Here is a 19041-nt window from a genome sequence, read left to right as displayed (position 1 = left end):
AGCAGAATTCTTTTTGCTGCCCATACCATGTTGTGGTACCATGTGTAGACTTTAGTGCTCATTCTACATAGCAACTTAATAATAGCAATGTAGACAGAAACGCATACTTTCCAATAAGTCGGTATGAAAAGAAATGCAGTGATTTCACATGCAGTATTGCAGCATACAAGATTTTGGGAAGGTTTCACCATTGGCTTATTTACCAGGTCAGGCATGGAGGAATCAGTTTACGAAAAATGGCACAGAATTCAGGAATGACATACATAAATTCTGTGTCATAACACCAGTTTCCAATGTTATTTTCTATTCAATCCTGAGGTAATTATGCACACTGAAAAATCAATCTGGTAATTCAAAGTGTGTAATTACCACATCAAAATTGCCTATGTGGACCTAATAGAATCCTTTGAGTTCAATGGATACGATAACCCCATGATTCCTTTCCTGTGTGATAGCCTTGAATACTATTATCACATTTTGTACTACTACTCTGTGATTCTATGGCAGGAAGTAAGGATAATAACTTTCTTTCTTTACTGCTACAAACATCAAACAAAAAATGTCAACATGTTTAACAAATTTATATCTCCCAGAAACAACTACATTATAAACTACAAAAACATCATGTGGCAAAAACAACCAATCAGATTATGACCACTCCATGAAAGTCATCTCTTGCCATCTTCTCCACCTTTTTAGGTCAAGCTTAGGCAGCGGGCATGCGCTGGCTTCTAGACATGCTGTATTCAATCTATGGGCATTGAACATGCCCAACACTTTTGGTAGGTTATTTACTCTGCCTTTTGCAATTGCTTTGTTTTGGCTGGTGAATAGTGCACTTTTGTAACACTGGCTGTTTTGTTCCCGCCCTGGAGACTGCCCCTGCTACATGAATCCGTTTGCTATCGGCCATATGTTCCGTTTCTGCGCACTAGTTTTTCTTTCCACTCTCTCCTCACCACTCGCATAATGCATATTTGCACTTGTAGGTTTCCCTTGATCAGCGAAGCAAGCCACACTCAATCCCTTCATCAGCACGGCACGCCACGCTTCATCTTTCAGAATGGTAGCTGCAAGCCTTTCTTTTGTTCTACATGGGCTGCTCGCCCACCTCTATTTATTTTTACCCTCTGCAATCTTCTTTCCCATACCGATTAATAATTTTGCAGATGTTGAACGCTTTTTGTCAAGTGGAGCTGTCATTTATTTCAGTACCCACTGTCAACCCGGTTAAATTAAGCAGCGGGACAGAGATCACTGGGCGCTAAAGTCCAGGGTATGAAGAGCCCAAAGCCCTTTGTACAATTGCTAAGCAACCTAGCTGTGTACTTATCCCAGACATTAAACTCCAGTCTTAGCAGTCACGGGTCATTGCTGGCTGTGCTTCAAGGTATGCAAACAGAGAAACTCTGCTCTCGTACTCTTCTGCCGTCACTGACTGCTGTCGGGACCGAGCACCATTTACAGAAATACGGTTGCACACCGCCCTCGAGACCCTACCGTATTGGTTAGCTAGACACCATGTGATTTGTGCGTAGCAACATTCCTTATAGGCATAACAATGATAAGAGAGATGAGAAGGCTGCCATTCAGCTTCCGCTTTTCTTTTTGTTTTTTTTACAGTCCTGTAATCTCCTCTTGCCTCCCAGCTGCCTTCCGATTGCCCAATACCAACTGCAATTGGTGTTGTTGACGCCATGTTGCTACCGGCGCCACTGGGCAGGACCACATAGGAGATGGCTGGGTCCCAGTAGCAGGCAGCTGCAAAGTAACACTGGCTTGGCTGACCCTCACACACCCTGCAGAGCAGCACCGAAGGCACATTGAGTTATGCAGGGATATAACCTCCATCTCTGCACTCTTTCAAGACCAATTTTTGTGGATCGCACCTTTCCGAGTTCTTTTACATAAACTGCTAGCATGGGTTAAAAGCATTCCATTTAACTTTCCAAGGGTTCCTCCGGTTCGCACCTATTCGGTTCACAATACACAGAAACAATTTCTCCGCACATTTAACAAGCAGCAAACACAAAGTAATGATTCCCATCCCTCCCCACTTCACCTCTTTCTCACAGTGTGTACTTTAAATACATCTCTACACCCTAAACATTACCAATGCTTTTCTATACAATCCCCCATTGTCTGAACTCTTGTCTTCCTCCTTTCAGAGAGCCTATAAACTGGCTCCAACTCCCCTTCATGCTCGTTGTGTCCCTCCTGTCCCTGTCTGCCTACTGCCACCTCTCTGCTTGCTCTCTGTCTGATCACTGCCTGTTCCCATCTTACCCTTGTTTAATAGGTATGTGCATATAGGTACGTTGGTAGTTTCTTCTGTGCATAATTACTTCAGGGGTATGCAGGTCCTCCCTTTCTGTGTATTTTGGGCTTGTGATCGCATGTGTAATTTGAGTGTATCTGGAGTGCTTGTGTTTGTATGTGTGCACGTGTGATTTTAGACTGTGTATATGTGGTGCTTACGCTTATATGTGCATGTGTGTGATTTGAGAATATGTAGATCTATGGTGCTTGTGACTGTATGTGCATGCGTGTAATTTGAGAGTGTGTATCTGTAGTGATTGTGTTTGCATGTGCACAAGTGAGATACTGTGTATATATCTGGGGTGTTTATGTATGCACAAGTAGTTGTGAGTATATCTGTGGAGACTGTGTTTGTATGTGCACAAGTGTGATTTGTGAATGTGTATATCTGTGGTAGTTGTCTTCTTTCTCCCTGTGTCTGGCCATGTCGGTCAAGGTCCCTTCTCCATAAACCATCTCGGTTACCTACATCCTGGACCTTCCCTTTTTGTGGCTGCTTCTGTTCAAGCACTTCTAAGACCACACCTCTCTCAACTTAAAGACGTGCACAGCATTTGTTATGTGCTTGCAGAAAATATCTTCTGATAGCAGAAACCCTCCTTTGGAAATTGCCATCAGCCTTGAGGCGTCAGGCCTGGTGTTCAGAAGAAGGCGCTTTCCTCTGTTCTTTAACTCCACATGCCTCAACCTCCCCGCCGTGTGAATAAAAAAGGTCTGCAGTGCCTGCAGGCAGCTCCGGGGAGCAGAGGGGCTTAGCAGACACTGTAGCTCCCCCTGAAGAAGTGCCAAGAGTGTTTCACTTGAAGCACACAGACTTCAGGCATGGACAGAAAGCCGGGCTCGTCCTGCTGCTGGAGGTGCTGCTAGGCTAGACTGGTGAATCCACTGTGCACTGGTCTCCTTGTGTGGTGCTACCTGCTGCCTGTATAGCACACGTCTGCCATATGATAGGAGCCTATTGTAGCGCTTAGTATGCTCATAGTCCTATTTGAGTTGTTGAGAGGGTAGTAAAGGGTTGAAACTACACTGCTTGTTATGTGATTTGGTTTTGGATAGTGGCCACTGGGGTGGCCTCACATTTTATCCTGAGTTTATGCCATTGTCATGTTATTTGAAGAGCACTTAGAATGCTAATGGTGCTAAGGGAGTAGAGAAGGGATGAATGTTCATTGTTTGCTATGTTACTCAGTTTTTGCATAACGCATTTCTGTGACTGTTATTTCCTTGTGGCACTAGTAACTAGAGTCTCTAGTTTTATACTGATGTTATTTCATATTGGTAAGATAGTGCTCAGATAACTCATGACCCTTTTCAACGTCTATTAGGAAAGACAAGGGACATTAAGTATTACGTTATTTGTCTGTTTCATACTTCAACCAGCTATAGCTCCAAAGTACCATTAAAATCTGGCATCTGTTAATTATCCCCTAATATCCGTCCACTACTTGTAGTATAAGTCACGTACTACTTCCCAACTTCTACCCTCCCATTGCTTATATCTCCCCCAACCCAAAACCAAAAAAAACCTAGAACAAACAACCATTAGCACAGGCAGGAAAGTTGCTAACATTCACCCCTAAAAAAAAAACACTAAACCTTTTTATATTCTTTTTTAATAAGGTTTTTCAGCTATGCATAATATCTTAATTATAGATAAGTTAACAACAATGCTCATAACTTTGCACCATGCTGCACACAAGCCACACTACTCTACAACACATTAGCAAAGTCAGTAGCTCTGGCTAAACACTTATAAGGTCCCAAACCAGAGACCTATTTATTGGCTATGCCAATGCTTGTTATTTCCTGCTTAGTCGCCACTTAATTACACCCAACTACTGATGTCTTCATTGGAGTATTATTTCTGTGAATGGCAGCACGGTTAATCAGTTACGTTATTTTGACTTATAAAGTGCATGGCTAACTGAAAGGGTTTCCAGCGCTAGCCTCCTCATCAGCACATAAAAGACAAGCCGAACCTTACTAATTAGAAGGAAGATGGTAACAGCCATTTTTTTTAGCTGCTTTCGAAAGACTGTACGCGATATGCAGGCTCTCAAATAGTGCGTCAGATCATTCTAAAGCTTGTGGCCAAGAAACACGAATGATCGGCCACCTTGATGAGACTTCCTGATCCTGGGGACAATAGCCAGATCCTGCTGGCTCGATTGAAGTGTACGGATTCCAATCCTTTGACTTCATCTGCACACCTCTGGGGGCATATCGGTATTGCCGGATGCCATTTGGTTTGGCATCAGCCTCAGCAGTTTTTTTTAGAGAATCATGCAAAATATTTTCCAGGGAAAGCAGAATTGCGTTTCCAAAATGACATAATGGTGGTAGGGAAGTCTTTGGCAGAGCATGATGAGTTGTTGGATGAGGTGCTGCGGAGAATTGGGAATCATGGTTTAACCATAAAAAAAGAGAAAAGTCAATTAAGAAGAGAGCAAGTAAACTATTTAGGACATGAGATATTTGCAAGAGACCAAAAAGAAGCATTGTGAAAGCAGTTAAGGATGCTCTGCAATCGGGTGATAAGGAAGAATTGAAGACATTCCTGGGTCTTGCAGAATACTGTTCCAAATGTGTATCTAATTTTGCTGATGTAGTGGAACCCATTAGAGTATTGTTAAAATAAAAGGTGAAGTGTTTGAGTGGGGAGCGGAATGTAAGACTGCATTCGACAAAATCAAAGGGTCACTTGCTTATGCACCAATGTTAGATCACTTTGATGTGAAGAGAAAAACCATTGTGACAACAGATGCCAGTAGTCTGGGTCTTGGTGCAGTGTTGATTCAAAAGGTGGATGATGAAGAGAGAATTATTGGGTTTGCATCAAGTTGGCTACAGGGGGCAGAACAGTCGTACTCTGCTAATGAGAATAAGCATTGGCCTATTGTTGGGGGATAAACCATCAAGGATCTTACTTGTGGTGATTGCCTTTTGTGCCTAAAACTGACCATAAGCCTTTACTGCTTATTTTTAAATGCGGACAGGGTTTAGAAGGGAGCATGACATCTTGGATTTCCAGGTGGTTGATGACTGTGATTGTCTTTAACCTTGTGATAGAATTTTTAGAGGAAAGAGGAATGTAATAGCCGATTTTTTTGTCACACATGCCTGTGAGAGAGGAAGAAAATGTTTCTTTCGACGAGATTGAGTCTGTGGAAATCTCTGTTCAAGGAGAAATTGCTCTGGAACAAGAAGAGCAGAAGGGTGCATTGGTTAGAGATCAGGAATATATAGAATTGAGAAAGCTTATAAGCAGTGGTTGGCAGCAGACAGCTGTCTTAAGTGAAAGTTTGAAACAGTATTTGGTGGTGAAAGATGCATTGAGTATCCAGGGAGATGACATTTTGAGGTGTAGTCAGGTTATTCCTCCCAAGGTGTTGAGGGCAAGGTTAGTGAAAATTGTACACAACGGACATCTAGGAAGAAACCTGCTGAAGGAGTTTGGGGGAGCACGTTTGGTGGCTAGGAATGGGCAAAGATGTGGAGGAGACAGTAAGTGATTATTATGCTTGTAGCAATAGAGACAAAGCCAAAGTGGTTAGACATTCACCTCTAGGGTGCCTGGAGCTTTCAGCTTGGCCAGATATCGATGATGATAAAATCGTGAGCAAACTGGTGAGAACCTGCCAGCAGCTCCTCTGGTGTTGCAGACGCGAGATACTTTCTCATTTTTCCCTCACTTTTCCTTTATATTTGTCGCACTACAGTTACCTATTGGTGCTGGTTGAGTGACTCTAATACATGGCTGGTTTTCTCATTTTTTGGGAATTTATATGTATTAAGTTATATGGCACTGGGGATTTAATGATAGTTCATGATAAGAACTACTAACGTAAGAGTAATAGATTTATACATTACCCTACTAGGAATCCCATGTAACAACATTGTTTAAAGTAGTGCCTTTTTTGTTACCTGGTCCTTGTTGTTGTATTACAGTGAAGTATCTGGCAGAGAAGACCAATGGTGTAGCTGACTGAAGATCCAGGGTACCGATGGGCATCGTCAAATGGAGACTGTATCTGCAAGCTTTCAGCGTGATGGCAAGGAGATGGGACAATGTGCCCAAGAGCTCGTTGCATCAAGGCTTCTTCAGTTGAAGAGAGGCCCTGATTGGGGTGGATGCTTCTTCATGCATTGAGGTAGGGTTTCAATTACTTTTTATCAACTCTTCATCATGGGGCCAAAGGTTTACTTTCCAATTCTTCTGTAACGTTCTTCTGATTTTCCAATCTCTCTACCCCAGTTTCCAGAATTTCTGAAAGACCCATGGGGTTGGGCCCCATTCTCTGAACTATTACAGGCTGCATGAAGGGAACAATACCAAGTCCAAGAGACTTTCACAGCAGGCCACTTTCCTCACCAGCTAGGCTTGGGCTTCTGGGACACACAACATTAGTCTGCTTGGAGAAAAAGAGTATTTGGAGAGTGATCTTGTTCCAGTGTGGTGGGCAGGCATTATACTGTACGTGATGATTTGTTTTCTCCCAGTGGGCAGACAGTGCTTTTCTGTTAACCTTTACAGACAAGGTTTGCTCAGCCAGTTTAGTAGGGCATGCTCTGGTGTCAGGCCCCTCATTGGTGAGCACTCTTTAGTATGTATGCTTTTGAAAGCAATAAGAACAAATAGGTTCCAAGAGCAGTAGCACATTATGAAGGTCTTCTTGCTAATTCAGAGTTGGCCAGATAACAATGGGTTTTCTAGGAATGAGTTGGCAACCAGGCATTCCATTCTATAATGCCTTTTAGGAGACGTTCAGACACTTAAACTGGATGGAAGGATAGTTACTTAAGCGGGAGTAAACATTCCCCTTCTATGAGGAGGAAGAAGCCCAATATTTCAGTGATTTCATATCCACTTTCCGGGGGCTCCCTAAGATATGCATGCTAAGTTGCTCAAAGGAGTAAGAGGATCACAAGCAGGCAATGAAGGACCTTAGGTCGAGATGGTCAATGCAACTCATCGTTTCTGTTTTTGTGGGTACCATGGACTGGAGTAGACACCTTCCATTTAGGAGCCCAATACACCAAGTGGGACAATATCCTAAAAGGTTTTTCTGTTGTGACACAAGTTGCCAGATAAGAGATTTGCTGACTGGACAGTTTAATTTACTTACAAAGGTTATATTAGAAATCAGTTGCAGACATCGTTTCATTGGTGGTGAATAAGCTTTGAAACATAATTATCCTCTTACCCTGCCAAAGATCGTAAAGTTTCAAAACGAAGGGATGGAAAGCTATTAGAGCTTTAGAAGTGGGTGATCAAAAAGTGTACAAAAAAGAAGAAAAAAATCCCCAAATGGTATAAGATTAAGGCCCGCTAGGAACCAGCTGAATACAAAATAACCAGGATCTGAACCACATCATTTGGTGGAAAAAAAGGGAGCCGATACACATAGATGCTCGGAAGATGTGAGTAGAGGGGAGGCGAGTCCAGTGTGTCCAGAGCCAAAAGCTCTGAATCAGCTTTTACATAAACATAGCTAGTCTCATTCCCAGTTGGCACGGAAACCACAAGGTTGATAATTGGAACAAGGATGGACCTAAGAATATGAGTTGTTCCATCTTGTCCCATTAAGAAATCTCGTTTAATAACAGTTAAAGATGGAGGAGCCTAGCGCGCAACCAAGATGGCCGCGTAGGTGCGAGGCTCCCGAGGACCTCCGCGACCTCCTGCATAAATCCTGACAGAATCCTGTCCCAGATGAGGGGACTGTATTTGTGAGCCCGAGCAGAGGTGATGCCCGTTTTCCGTTTTTAAATCGGACCTCGGACACCGTCAGGAGCATCGATTGAGGTTTGCGGCCTTCTCCACACCGGCCCCCCGTACTGGAGTTGTGGGGCGATCCGGACACAAAGTGAACAACAGCGGCGGGCAAGGCTGGGTGACTCGCGTGCCCCGCACTTTCACTTTCGCTTTTGCGCCCTCCTTGCTGCCAGGCGAGGTCGGGTTGCGGGGCGGTGTGCGGTGGTGTGGTTTCGCTGGGGTGCCCTGCCGGTCCGCCAGCTGCGGTCCGCCCTGCGGAGCGGTGGTCGCTCCCCCCTGGACCCCTTGAACTGGATTGTCGGCCCCCCGTTTCTTGAGGAGATTGACTCGTCTTGGGGATTGAAACTATGTCCACAAAACAAGATGGCGATCGGGCTAAGATAAAATCGACCCGCCGTGGCGCGGCCCAGCAATCCAACAGTATGGACCGCTACACCCTCCAGAAGGGATCCCCAGAGGAGCCGCGTAAGTCCCCTACGGGCCCGACTGATGCTTCCGCCCTGCCCACGGACCTGACCCTCCGAGACGTCATGGGTGCCATCGCCGAAATGAAGGCCTCGGTGGACCAGCGCTTCGACACTCTGGCGCAGAAGATTGACTCGGTCCTCGTGGACGTGGGCCTCGTGAGGGCTGACTTGTCTAAAACAAACGACCGGGTCGACTCTTTGGCCCACTCTACCACGGGCCTCACAACGGACGTAGCGGCCCTCCAACTGGAGGTGCGCAGGCTTGGCCAGGCGAGCGCCCTGATGAATCGTCGGCTGGAGGATTCCGAGGGTCGGGCCCGGAGGAACAACGTCCGCATTATCGGGGTGTCGGAGGGGCGCGAGGCGGAGGCAGCGGATCTATTTGTCGAGGACCTGGTCCTTACCCATCTCCAGCCTCGGGGGCTGAGTAAATTCTTTGCGGTGGAGCGTGCCCACAGGGTCCCCGGGGGTAGGCCTAAGGTCGGAGCCCCTCCGAGGCCTCTCATCGCCCGGATCTTCAATTTTCGGGACAGAGACGCTATCCTACAGACTTCCAGGCTACAAGGGCCGGTCAAACTTGATAATATGAACATCAATTTCTATCCTGACTTCACTCCGGCAGTCCAAAAGCAGAGACTGAGCTTTCTCGGTGTTAAACGTCGCCTAAGGGACCTGAATCTCAAATATGCGATGCTTTTTCCAGCTAAGCTGAGAGTGGAGGTGGATGGCCACACGCACTTTTTTGATCGACCCGAAGTGGCCGGGGACTGGTTAGACACTTTGCCCGGAGATCGGGACCGGGGGGGTGGGGGGGTGCCGTTGGTGGGGAGGGCCCGCCGGATCAGGACTGAGGGACTAATGGTAGGCCTTGCTCTGGACTGCGTTGTTGTCACTATTGACTGTTAGGGTAAGTTCCCCTCCTGTGGAGGTCGTGTGGGGTCTCTTGGGGGATCTCCCTCCTCCTCTGGGGGACTAGTTAGTTTTCTTATCTATGGGGCGACAGGCACACTGCACTTTGGGGGGGGCTGTTTGGGCTCATGCAGGGGTGCAGGGTGGGGGGAGTTTTGTTGGGTTGGGTGGGTTGGGGTGGGGTGTGGTTCGTTTCTACCGCAAGGCAAGCCCGTTATTGTATTGTTGTTTTTGAGATGCTCGGGGGGGGACTAATGATGGCTTCGTTATGTGATGGGGGGTAGGGATTTGACTTTGTTGTCCTGGAATGTTAACGGACTGGGTGATAGGATCAAGCGGGGTGTGGTCCTGCAGTATTTGAAACGGATTTCGCCTGATGTGGTCTTTCTGCAGGAGACACACCTTATCGGTAACTCCTTCTGTGCCATGAATCGCCGTGGCTTTCGCCTGGTGGCCCACTCGGGCTTCACATCAGGCTCGCGGGGGGTGGGCATCATGATCAAGACCTCGCTCCCGCTAGAAATAGACGAGGTGCGCCATGATGAGAGGGGATGCTACACTGTCTTGGTGGGGAGGATGGAGGGCAGGGTAGTTGTCTTTGTCTCTGTGTACGTCCCACCGGGGCTACAGTCCACCACCTTTGCAGATCTGGGACGCCTCCTTCTTGACCTCCCGGGGGGGCTTCTGGTGGTTGGGGGGGACTTCAATGCGGTGGCTTCTGGGACTATGGATCGTCATCCCCCTAGGGACCTCCCCCGGGCACAGGCGTGGTTAGCGGGCCTTTTGGACACACTGGGATTGGTGGACTGCTGGCGTTTAAAGCATCCCGCCCAGCTGCAGTACACCTTCCATTCGGGTGCCCATGGTAGCCTCTCGCGGCTTGATTATGTCCTTGTCCCTGCGGCCTATGCTGGGAGGGTGGGAGAGGTGCGCCATCTGGCGCGGGGTATTTCAGATCATTCCCCGCTCCTGTTGCACTTGGGTGTCTTCCCGAGGGGAGAGGGCAGGGTAGCCCCAATCAATGCTTGGTACCTGCGTGACCCCACTATCCGCGCTGACCTGATTAAATCCTTGCAACGGTATTTTGAGGAGAATGTGGGGTCCGTTCCGTCGGCTATCTCCCTGTGGGAAGCCTTTAAAACAGTTCTCAGAGGGGAGGCCCTCTCCTCTATCTCCCATGCCCGCAGACGCGCACAGGAGGAGGTGACCCGGGTGGAGGCCGAAATTACTGAATTGGAGGGCGATCTGGGGAGTGGGGTGACTGACGCGGCGCTGCATGTTCTACACCTTAAACAGGCGGCCTATAGGGCCCTCGTCACGGAGGCGGCCAGGGGCCTTAGCAGAGAGCAACAGGGGCGACTGTATGATGTGGGTGATAAGGCTGGCAAACTGATTGCGTGGTTGGATAAGAAGGAGAGAGCTAGTCGTGTGGTCCCGCTGATTGAGAGGATGGATGGTGTACGAATTACTGAGCCGGAAGGCATTGTTTCTTGCTTCGCGGATTATTTCCGCGAGGTATATTCTCCGGTCTCTCCCTGCTCGGAGGAGGACTCCCGTGCCCTGCTGCGGGACATCGCGCTGCCCTCTCTTTCAGTGGAGGACAGGGATTCGTTGGATGCCGCTCCCACCTCGGATGAAATCGCCCTCGCCATACGCTCGGTCGCCTCGGGCAAGGCCATGGGCCCGAATGGCCTTCCTATCGAATTGTATAAGCTGCGACCGGATGTACTGGCACCTCACCTCCGTGCGATGTTCCTTGCGGCCCACTCGCGGGGCTCCCTCCCGCCGGACCAGCGTCTAGCTACCATCGTGGTTATTCACAAGGAGGGGAGACCGCGAGACCGGGTTACATCCTATCGGCCGATCTCGCTCTTGAATGCGGAGCCTAAAATCCTCGCCAAGGTGCTTGCCAACCGGCTGGTCGGCGTGGTGGGCGATCTGGTCCACCAAGACCAGTCCGGCTTCATTCCCCATCGCAACACAGCTCTTAACTTGCGGCGCTTGCACGGGGTGCTCGCGCGTGTTCCATTCGTGCGGGAGCCGGCCATCTTGGCGTCCTTGGACGCCACCATGGCGTTTGACACGCTCGAGTGGCCGTACATCTGGGCGATGTTGGCGAAATTTGGATTTGGCCCGGGATTCATCAGCTGGGTCAAATTGCTGTACTCTGACCCATTGGCGCAGGTGGTGGTGAATGGTCGAGTCTCGGCCCCATTCGTGCTGGGACGGGGCACGCGACAGGGTTGCCCCCTGTCGCCGCTCCTGTTTGCACTGGCCTTGGAACCCCTGGCGGAGTGGCTGCGGTGGCACCCTTCTATCCGTGGTCTCCGTTGGACCCCTGAGTATGAGGACCGCGTGTCCCTCTACGCCGACGACATCCTGTTGTACTTAGCCTCCCCGCGTAAATCACTGATTGTCCTGGTTGATGTTCTGCGCTCCTTCGGCCGTAACTCAGGTCTTGTCATCAACTGGGCTAAATCCTGCATCTATGTGCTTTCCGGGGAGGCCCCTGTTCTCCCGCGGGGCTGCTCGATCCAGATCGCCTCGCAGGGGTTTCGTTACCTGGGCGTCTATATTACGCTGGACCCGGTGGCCCGCTACGAGCGGAATTTGCTTCCCCCCCTCCAGCGCCTGAAGGAGGACGTCGCGCGCTGGCGGCGCTTGCCGCTTTCACCGCTCGGTCGGGCGGCATTGTTCAAGATGATGTCCTTGCCGCGCTTTTTGTATGCTCTCCAGAACTCGATGGATCTGGTCCCGGCGCGTTACTTCCGTGAGGTGGAGAGTTTGCAGCGCCGCCTGTTCTGGGACGGGAGGCCGCGTATAGCCCTGGCAAAGTTGACGCTCCCGTGGTATGACGGAGGGATTGCCCTCCCGGATATTAAGCGGTATTACTGGGCCTCCCAATTAGCTGCAATTAATCATGGCCTTTACGGGCCCGCCTTAAACCCGGCATTTGAAATGGACAAGATGCTCCTGCCCGGTGGCGATTATAATCGAGCGCTCTACACTAGGGTGCCCGATTCCCGCCTTACGGGACCCACGCGTGTCATGGTGCGAGTATGGCACGCGGCCAATGCAGCTATGGGATGGAAGGACCGTTTGACCCGGGCGTCACCGTTGTATGCGTCTGAGAGGTTGGGCTCCCTATGGACCTCGAAGGGCTTCGATAGGTGGGACATGATAGGCATTAGTACAGTGGGGGACCTCTGGACGAGGGGAGGATTCAAAACATTTGAGACACTGCAGGCGGAGTTTCAGCTGCAGGGCAGTGAATACTTTCGATACCTGCAGGTCCGTCACGCTCTGGGTTCAGTCTTCCCAGACGTGGCCGCCATCCCGGAGTCCTCCCCATTGGAGGATAGAGTGCTAGATGGCCACGTTCCGGACAGCACGATCTCCCTCATCTACAAGAAGTTGATTAATGACCGAACGGGCTTACTGACTGGGCTCCGCGAGGCTTGGGTTGCCGATGGGTTGGAGCTGGACGACGAGGACTGGATTTCCGCGGTGGCCTCCCCGAAGGAGGTGGCCATCCCGGCTCACCTTCGCTTCGTCCAGCTTAAGATACTTCACCGGGTGTACATGACGGGGCCAGGGCTTCTGCGTATGGGCTATGCCGAGGATGGATTGTGTAGGCGTGGGTGCGGTGCATTGGCGACTTTTTTACATATTCTGTGGGAATGTCCGAGGGTGGAGCGATTCTGGCGTGGTGTGCATGAGGTCCTGCGAGCGGTTACGCATGTCGTGCTGGTGCCTGAAGCAAGGAGATGCCTGCTGAATGTGTGGGAACCAACCGACTACTCGGTTCCTCAGACGCGATGGGTGACGCTGGGTTATATGATCGCTAAACGTGACATCGCTCAACTGTGGGGATCCCAGAGGCCCCCGGCAGTGTCGGCCTGGAAAGAACACATGGATTGGTGCATGTTCCGAGAGAAAGTGGTGTATGTGGCGCGGGGTAAGCCTGGGGCGTGGCTGAAGGTGTGGGGCCCCTGGAACGCCTACCGCGGGGGTATTTGCGAGCCGCCGTTGTTGCCTCCCGCTTCACCAGCTCCGTCCCCCTAGATGACCCCCTCCCCCAATCCCGGGCACAGTGGTTTCCCAGTCCCGGACCTATTTCCCTTCCCCTCCTTCGATTTTAGTGTAGGGTTGGGGTCCCCCCATTTGAGGAGCATATGTTGTCACTCTTGTTCTCGGGTTGCCTTGCGGGTGTGGTGTGGTTTTTTTGTTGTTCGTGTTGTATAAAACGAAACCGTATTGTGGGCTCAGAGTCATGTGGCCCACGTTGTTGAGATCTCCTGATAGCGTCTCTGTAACGCCAAGTGCCTTATTGTATATATGTCACTAATTGCTGTCACTTTAGCGGCCGGCCGGAAGGTTGTAGGCCCATACCTGTATATATTCGAGATTGTAATAAACGGTTTCAAAAAAAAAAAAAAAAAAAAAAAAATAACAGTTAAAGATGATATGAGAGGTGTTACGTATTGGTATATGGCAGTGGAAGAATTTGTCTCTTCTTGTGTAATAGCCAGAGGGAGAACAATAACCTTATAGACAGCAAGAAAAAGGAGTGACATTTTATAGCATATTCAATTGACACTTGGAAAGGGAAACTAGTACCATAGGGAAAGATTTCTGTCTAATGGTAGTGCCCAGAGAGAAATGCCTGAATTAATACCAGTGTGAGCAGCAGGTGACCTCTTAATATGCTACGGCCAAGGGAGTGGATATTGCCATGGAAATGGGGGGGTATACTTTCTCTCACTGAATGTAAAAGCAAAGTAAGATTGCTCTCATTCAATTGCATACAGTACAAGGAAAGATGTCTCAATCACAAAACTCAGCAGTGGGATGTGGAGAAGGAGGTGAAGCGCTTCCATAGTCATAGGGTGAAGAAACAATCTCACAGAAGACTTGAGACTAACATGGAGCAGTACAACCTCTTATTATAACCTAATTATATTTCACATTCATACAGACAGATGACACTCACCCTTTCATCCACTCACAATACAATAACTCACCCAGCCACTTGATATACATATAAAGTCACTCAAAATAAGACACTTAGCAAATAAAAATACAGTTACAGTACATACATGACTTACAATACACCCCAAGTTACTCAAAGTTCATACTTATACACAGTGACTTACTGTACACAGTTACGCAATGTAAAATCATACAATTAGTACTCGGAAGGGTATAAATACACAAACAGAACATACATGCACACACAATCTGCGATTGTAGTAGTATACACTGAAACATTACACCCTCAAACACTTATACACACAAATACAGTACAAGGTCACACTATCAGTTTCCTACAGTACACGCCAACTATATGCTGGCTGTTAACATTCACCAATCTTTTCTTACTTTTATAGGTTCAGGCTGTCCTTCTGCTGTGATTGCACAACTCATTGTGACTTGCATGTGACGCCTCCACACAGGGTTTCTCTGAATTACTACTGAGCCAGTGACCACGTGTCCTACTTGAACCTCCACTGGCTCATCCAACATGAAGAGGGCTTGCTTCCAGTGAGTCGTGCTGCAAATGGTGAAGAAAGTATGTATTATGGACTTTGACACAGTTGTCTTGATTTACATTGCATTCTATTGCATACCCCGTCTCTCTGAAGTTTACAAAGGTGCTGTTCAATTCAATGGATCTTTCTAGAGAGCTGTCCATCTCCGTCTGGGGGTGATCATAGGTCAGCTCTACATCCCTCTGGAGTTTTTAAGGGTAGCTATGGAACTTTACTTCACTCTAGGATTTCCTATTGACCCGTCATACTTTCGACCGGTGGGTTGTCTGTGATCAATACGGCATGGAAGGAATTATGGCCTTCACCGTTAGATTAACACCTGAAGCAACTTTGAGCTGTCTTGACTCTCTCTGTGGTGTGTAATGGAAAGGGTATGCCTCTCAGGGAGGTTCTGAATGCCTACTGTAGCTATACCTGGTCATTCTTGAATAACATCCCCAAACTATGGACTGTCCCTTCTCATCTGGGCAGTAATAAATACAGTGGCTACTCTATCGCATACTGAAGTAACACTACATAATATAGAAGTCCTATTGCAATTTGGACCAAACATATGCAAATCAACTCTTTCAATGAGATGAAGGGGTAACAGGAAGATATCAAGCCGATTGCAGAGTTCAATGCTTCGGGGGCAGTCCTTGACAAGTTGGAGATATTTACAAAGCAATACGATTAAACTGACATATAGAATGCAAACATCAATGATGGAGGGTTTTTTGTGTGGCATTTCCTCAAAATTTGCAAAAGTTAAATGACTGTAGCTGCATCTTTTCCTATAGCAATATGACAAACCATAGGTGTGAGAATTATCATGTTGACTGCCTTCACCTTATTACTAAGAGTTAATACCTCAATACTATCTTAACATGAATGATGCATGTGTATGTAAATGATGTACCTATGAGTTAAACCAGCAGCAATGTTCCAATTATGTTTTGCTCAGCACCACCACAAGTCACTAAGTTGGCAGAGACAGCAAAGGCATTTATGAAAGGGACAGTCTAAGTTGCCAACTGCCAGAGATCTCAAGAAATGCAATCTAATAGAGAGCCCTACTTTTGCCACAATTCCCCAGAACTATCAATGCCTATTGACAGTGGTACTAAATAACATGCCCAGCTTCTAGCCCAACCACTATAGGGCGTTGATGATCTGACCCAACACAATCGTGCTACATCTCATGCCCAGACACTTTACACAACTCTTTGCAAATATGCTTCAAGTAGAAATGTGGTATACTATACTTTGTTAATTTAAGTGGATGAATTTGAAGGAGTGTGCCACATAAAATCAAACAGTATCATGTGCTTTTCAGCTCAATCATGTGTGTTACAGGTATGAGCATATCTACGTTCAATGTATCCCGGTATTGTCTCATATGCATTAGATATGTCGATCTGAAGTATTCGCCCATTTGGGCAAAATACCGACACTATGGCAGTAGACAGCTGGGAAAGGAGAGGTTGTTTAATCTGATCACATTTATATCCTGAGGTTTGTAACTTTTGAAAAAGAGCAAGATAATGTTGGTTTTGGCAGCAGCCAGCTCCTGCAATAGACACAGTTGACTCATATAGCTAGAAACATTTGGATCGCTTTCCCAGAGGACCCGCCACAGATGCAGATAATGCAATATTATTGGCCTTCCCCCTGTGGGGGCACTTGATTTCTAAAATACACAGAGCGTTGTGGGCAGTCAAGCCCCTCAAGGCCTTAAAAACTCGGGGCAAAAACTAGGTCCATTTAGAAGATTATCTTACAAAGAACGGTTGCTGGTATAGGTGTGAAATCTGTGTTTAGCAATGCACGTTTTAAATTGATCGTGACATTTGGTTCACATTATATACATTAGACCTGTTAAACTGAATAGAATTTACCAGGAAAATCAGCACAATGTGGAAGGAGCCAGTCAGAAGAAGCCAACTTCCCACACATAACATGGAACAGCCCAGTTATACACACTTTTTGGAAGGAGATTGCCGCAGGGTTGGGTGATACGTGGAAGGCCTGAAAAAAACAAAAAGCAGTACTTGCTGGATATACTTCCAACGGTAGAAGAAAGGGTCGTATGGTAGAAGATTTTTTAGACTGGGAACTACACTAGCTAAGAGGAGAATAACTATTCATTGTATGGGCTCCAGACCAGTGGTTCCCAACCCGTAGTCCGGGGATAGCTGGGCGTGCGAAAAGCCTCCCCAAGGGGTCCGCGACTCCTTCAAAAATTAAATAATATTAACAGAATAATAAAGTGTATATAAATCAAGAAGCTAAATGTACAATTGAATTTTTTTTTAAAGTACAGTATATGTGAGTGAATTTGAAATTGGAGGCTAAAAATTAAATTGGCATCCTCAGATTAATTTATGGGAGCAGTGCAGATGCATCAACAGAATATAGTATGGATGTTGAGAGGTCGAAATTGAATTTAGAAAAGCTCCAAACTTTCTATTAAAATGTTAATTGTTTTTTATTTAAATGTTTTTGCAAATAAAATGTGTCATCGTTTGTATATTTTTTTGATAAATGCTTATTTCAGCATTTTTCGTGCATTGTTTTGCAGTTCAAATCATGGACAATGCATAGGCCGGGGTCCCTGGCTTCTGGTAATCACTCGGTGGGGGAACCCTGGATTCCAATAATGATTCAGTGGGGGGTCCCCAGTTTTCAGTAATGATGAAGTGTGGGTCCCCAGAAGTCAAAAAGTTAAGAACCACTGCTCCAGAGCTTCGCCCATGGATGGTTGGATCCTCAATATGATGAAATGAGCATCTGCGAAGGATACCCAAATGGGACTGGTGAGACATGATGGTAAGTTACCAAAAGACTGAATAGAAAGGGTTGAAATGATTCAAGCTGCCACAGGCCCATTGGGAAACCAGACCTCCATGAGGAGAAAATGAAATTGACATTTTAAAAATAGCCGTGTAGGAGCAGAGGTGGGAGACTATATTGCAGACTAATCAACAGGAAATGTGGTGGATTCACAGACCTGGGTGCATCAATGGTCTATGTAAGGAGGGATTTGGGATTGGAATGCTGATCGGAATTTAAAAAATGAAGTAATACATGTGAGGCAGCTGACTGGGCAAATGGGATCCATTGACTGCTTGAACTTTTGCCTGTTGGGAGAGGTAGCCTTTCACTCAAGGTCTATAACTGTGGGTCTGAAATGTTGCAGGTTCTATAAAATATAATTGTAATACGGTGGAGATAAGAGTGGAGGACTGGCCTACTGGCTGAAGGTATGTTGTCGGTTGGTGTTCGGTTCGATATTGATAGATTAAAGTAATCTAGGTTTATATGCACAGGAAATGAGGTAAATAATATTATAGTGCAAATGTAATAATGTAAATTGTATTTTTATGTGGAAATTTGGATTTCCTACTACTGAAGATGGAACACTCCGTTTGTTCACGGCCTATATACGAATTCCCAAGAGCTGTGTGCTTTCTATCTAGCTAGAGTGTGAGAATGAATGAGACTTCAAACCAAAAGGTGCAGGGTGAGGCAGAGCAAAGGCTCATTGAGAGCTCTGCAGCTGCACGTTGCTACCACCACCACGGTGCACTGAGTGAAATAAAACATTTTCTTCTTGTAACTTTCACTTAAGTCATCAAGAATCTCCCAAATATCAAAAGGTATATATGGGTTCAGGCTCTGATATAAATGCTTAACACATCCTTCACAAGCACCCCCTGGTGAAACAATTACAACATCTTTACAAGTAGAAAAGTGTGTTTTGTAATCCTTCGACAGATTTCGTCAGTGTACAATCAGGATCGACACAAAACACATAGGTTTTGCCATGGTTCTTCTAAAGTAAGAATAATCGTGGATTACAGAGGTGGTCTCTACAGTTGATCATGCTGTGTCTACTGCTCTGTACATGTCCTCGGCATACGTCCTCTATAAATAGTGAAAAACCAGATGAGCTGAAGGAAAGATGTACTCCAATATGCCCAGAACATTATCAACGTGTTTTACAACTTCCTTCTTGTGATAAGAGCGTTTTTTTTTA

The 19041-nt window shown here is 47.0% G+C and overlaps 1 protein-coding gene across 1 annotated transcript in view; it reads right to left on the bottom strand.

Moving 5' to 3' along the window:
• Positions 1–5398: 5398 nt before the first annotated feature.
• Positions 5399–19041, bottom strand: part of PRMT2 (protein arginine methyltransferase 2) — a 453544-nt gene continuing 439901 nt past the window's right edge. Inside the window, exons 9-10 of the mRNA XM_085646208.1 lie at positions 14854–15025; positions 5399–5513 (exon numbers count right to left, since the gene is read on the bottom strand). Coding sequence (XP_085502334.1) covers positions 5430–5513; positions 14854–15025 — 256 coding nt within the window. The 3' untranslated portion in view covers positions 5399–5429. The remainder of the gene's footprint in view (positions 5514–14853; positions 15026–19041) is intronic.

The sequence above is a fragment of the Triturus cristatus genome, chromosome 3_1 (genome assembly GCF_964204655.1).
Source record: "Triturus cristatus chromosome 3_1, aTriCri1.1, whole genome shotgun sequence".
Classification (NCBI taxonomy): domain Eukaryota; kingdom Metazoa; phylum Chordata; class Amphibia; order Caudata; family Salamandridae; genus Triturus; species Triturus cristatus.
The sequence above is the reverse complement of the archived record's forward strand: the minus strand, read 5'-3'. Positions and strand labels throughout refer to the sequence as shown.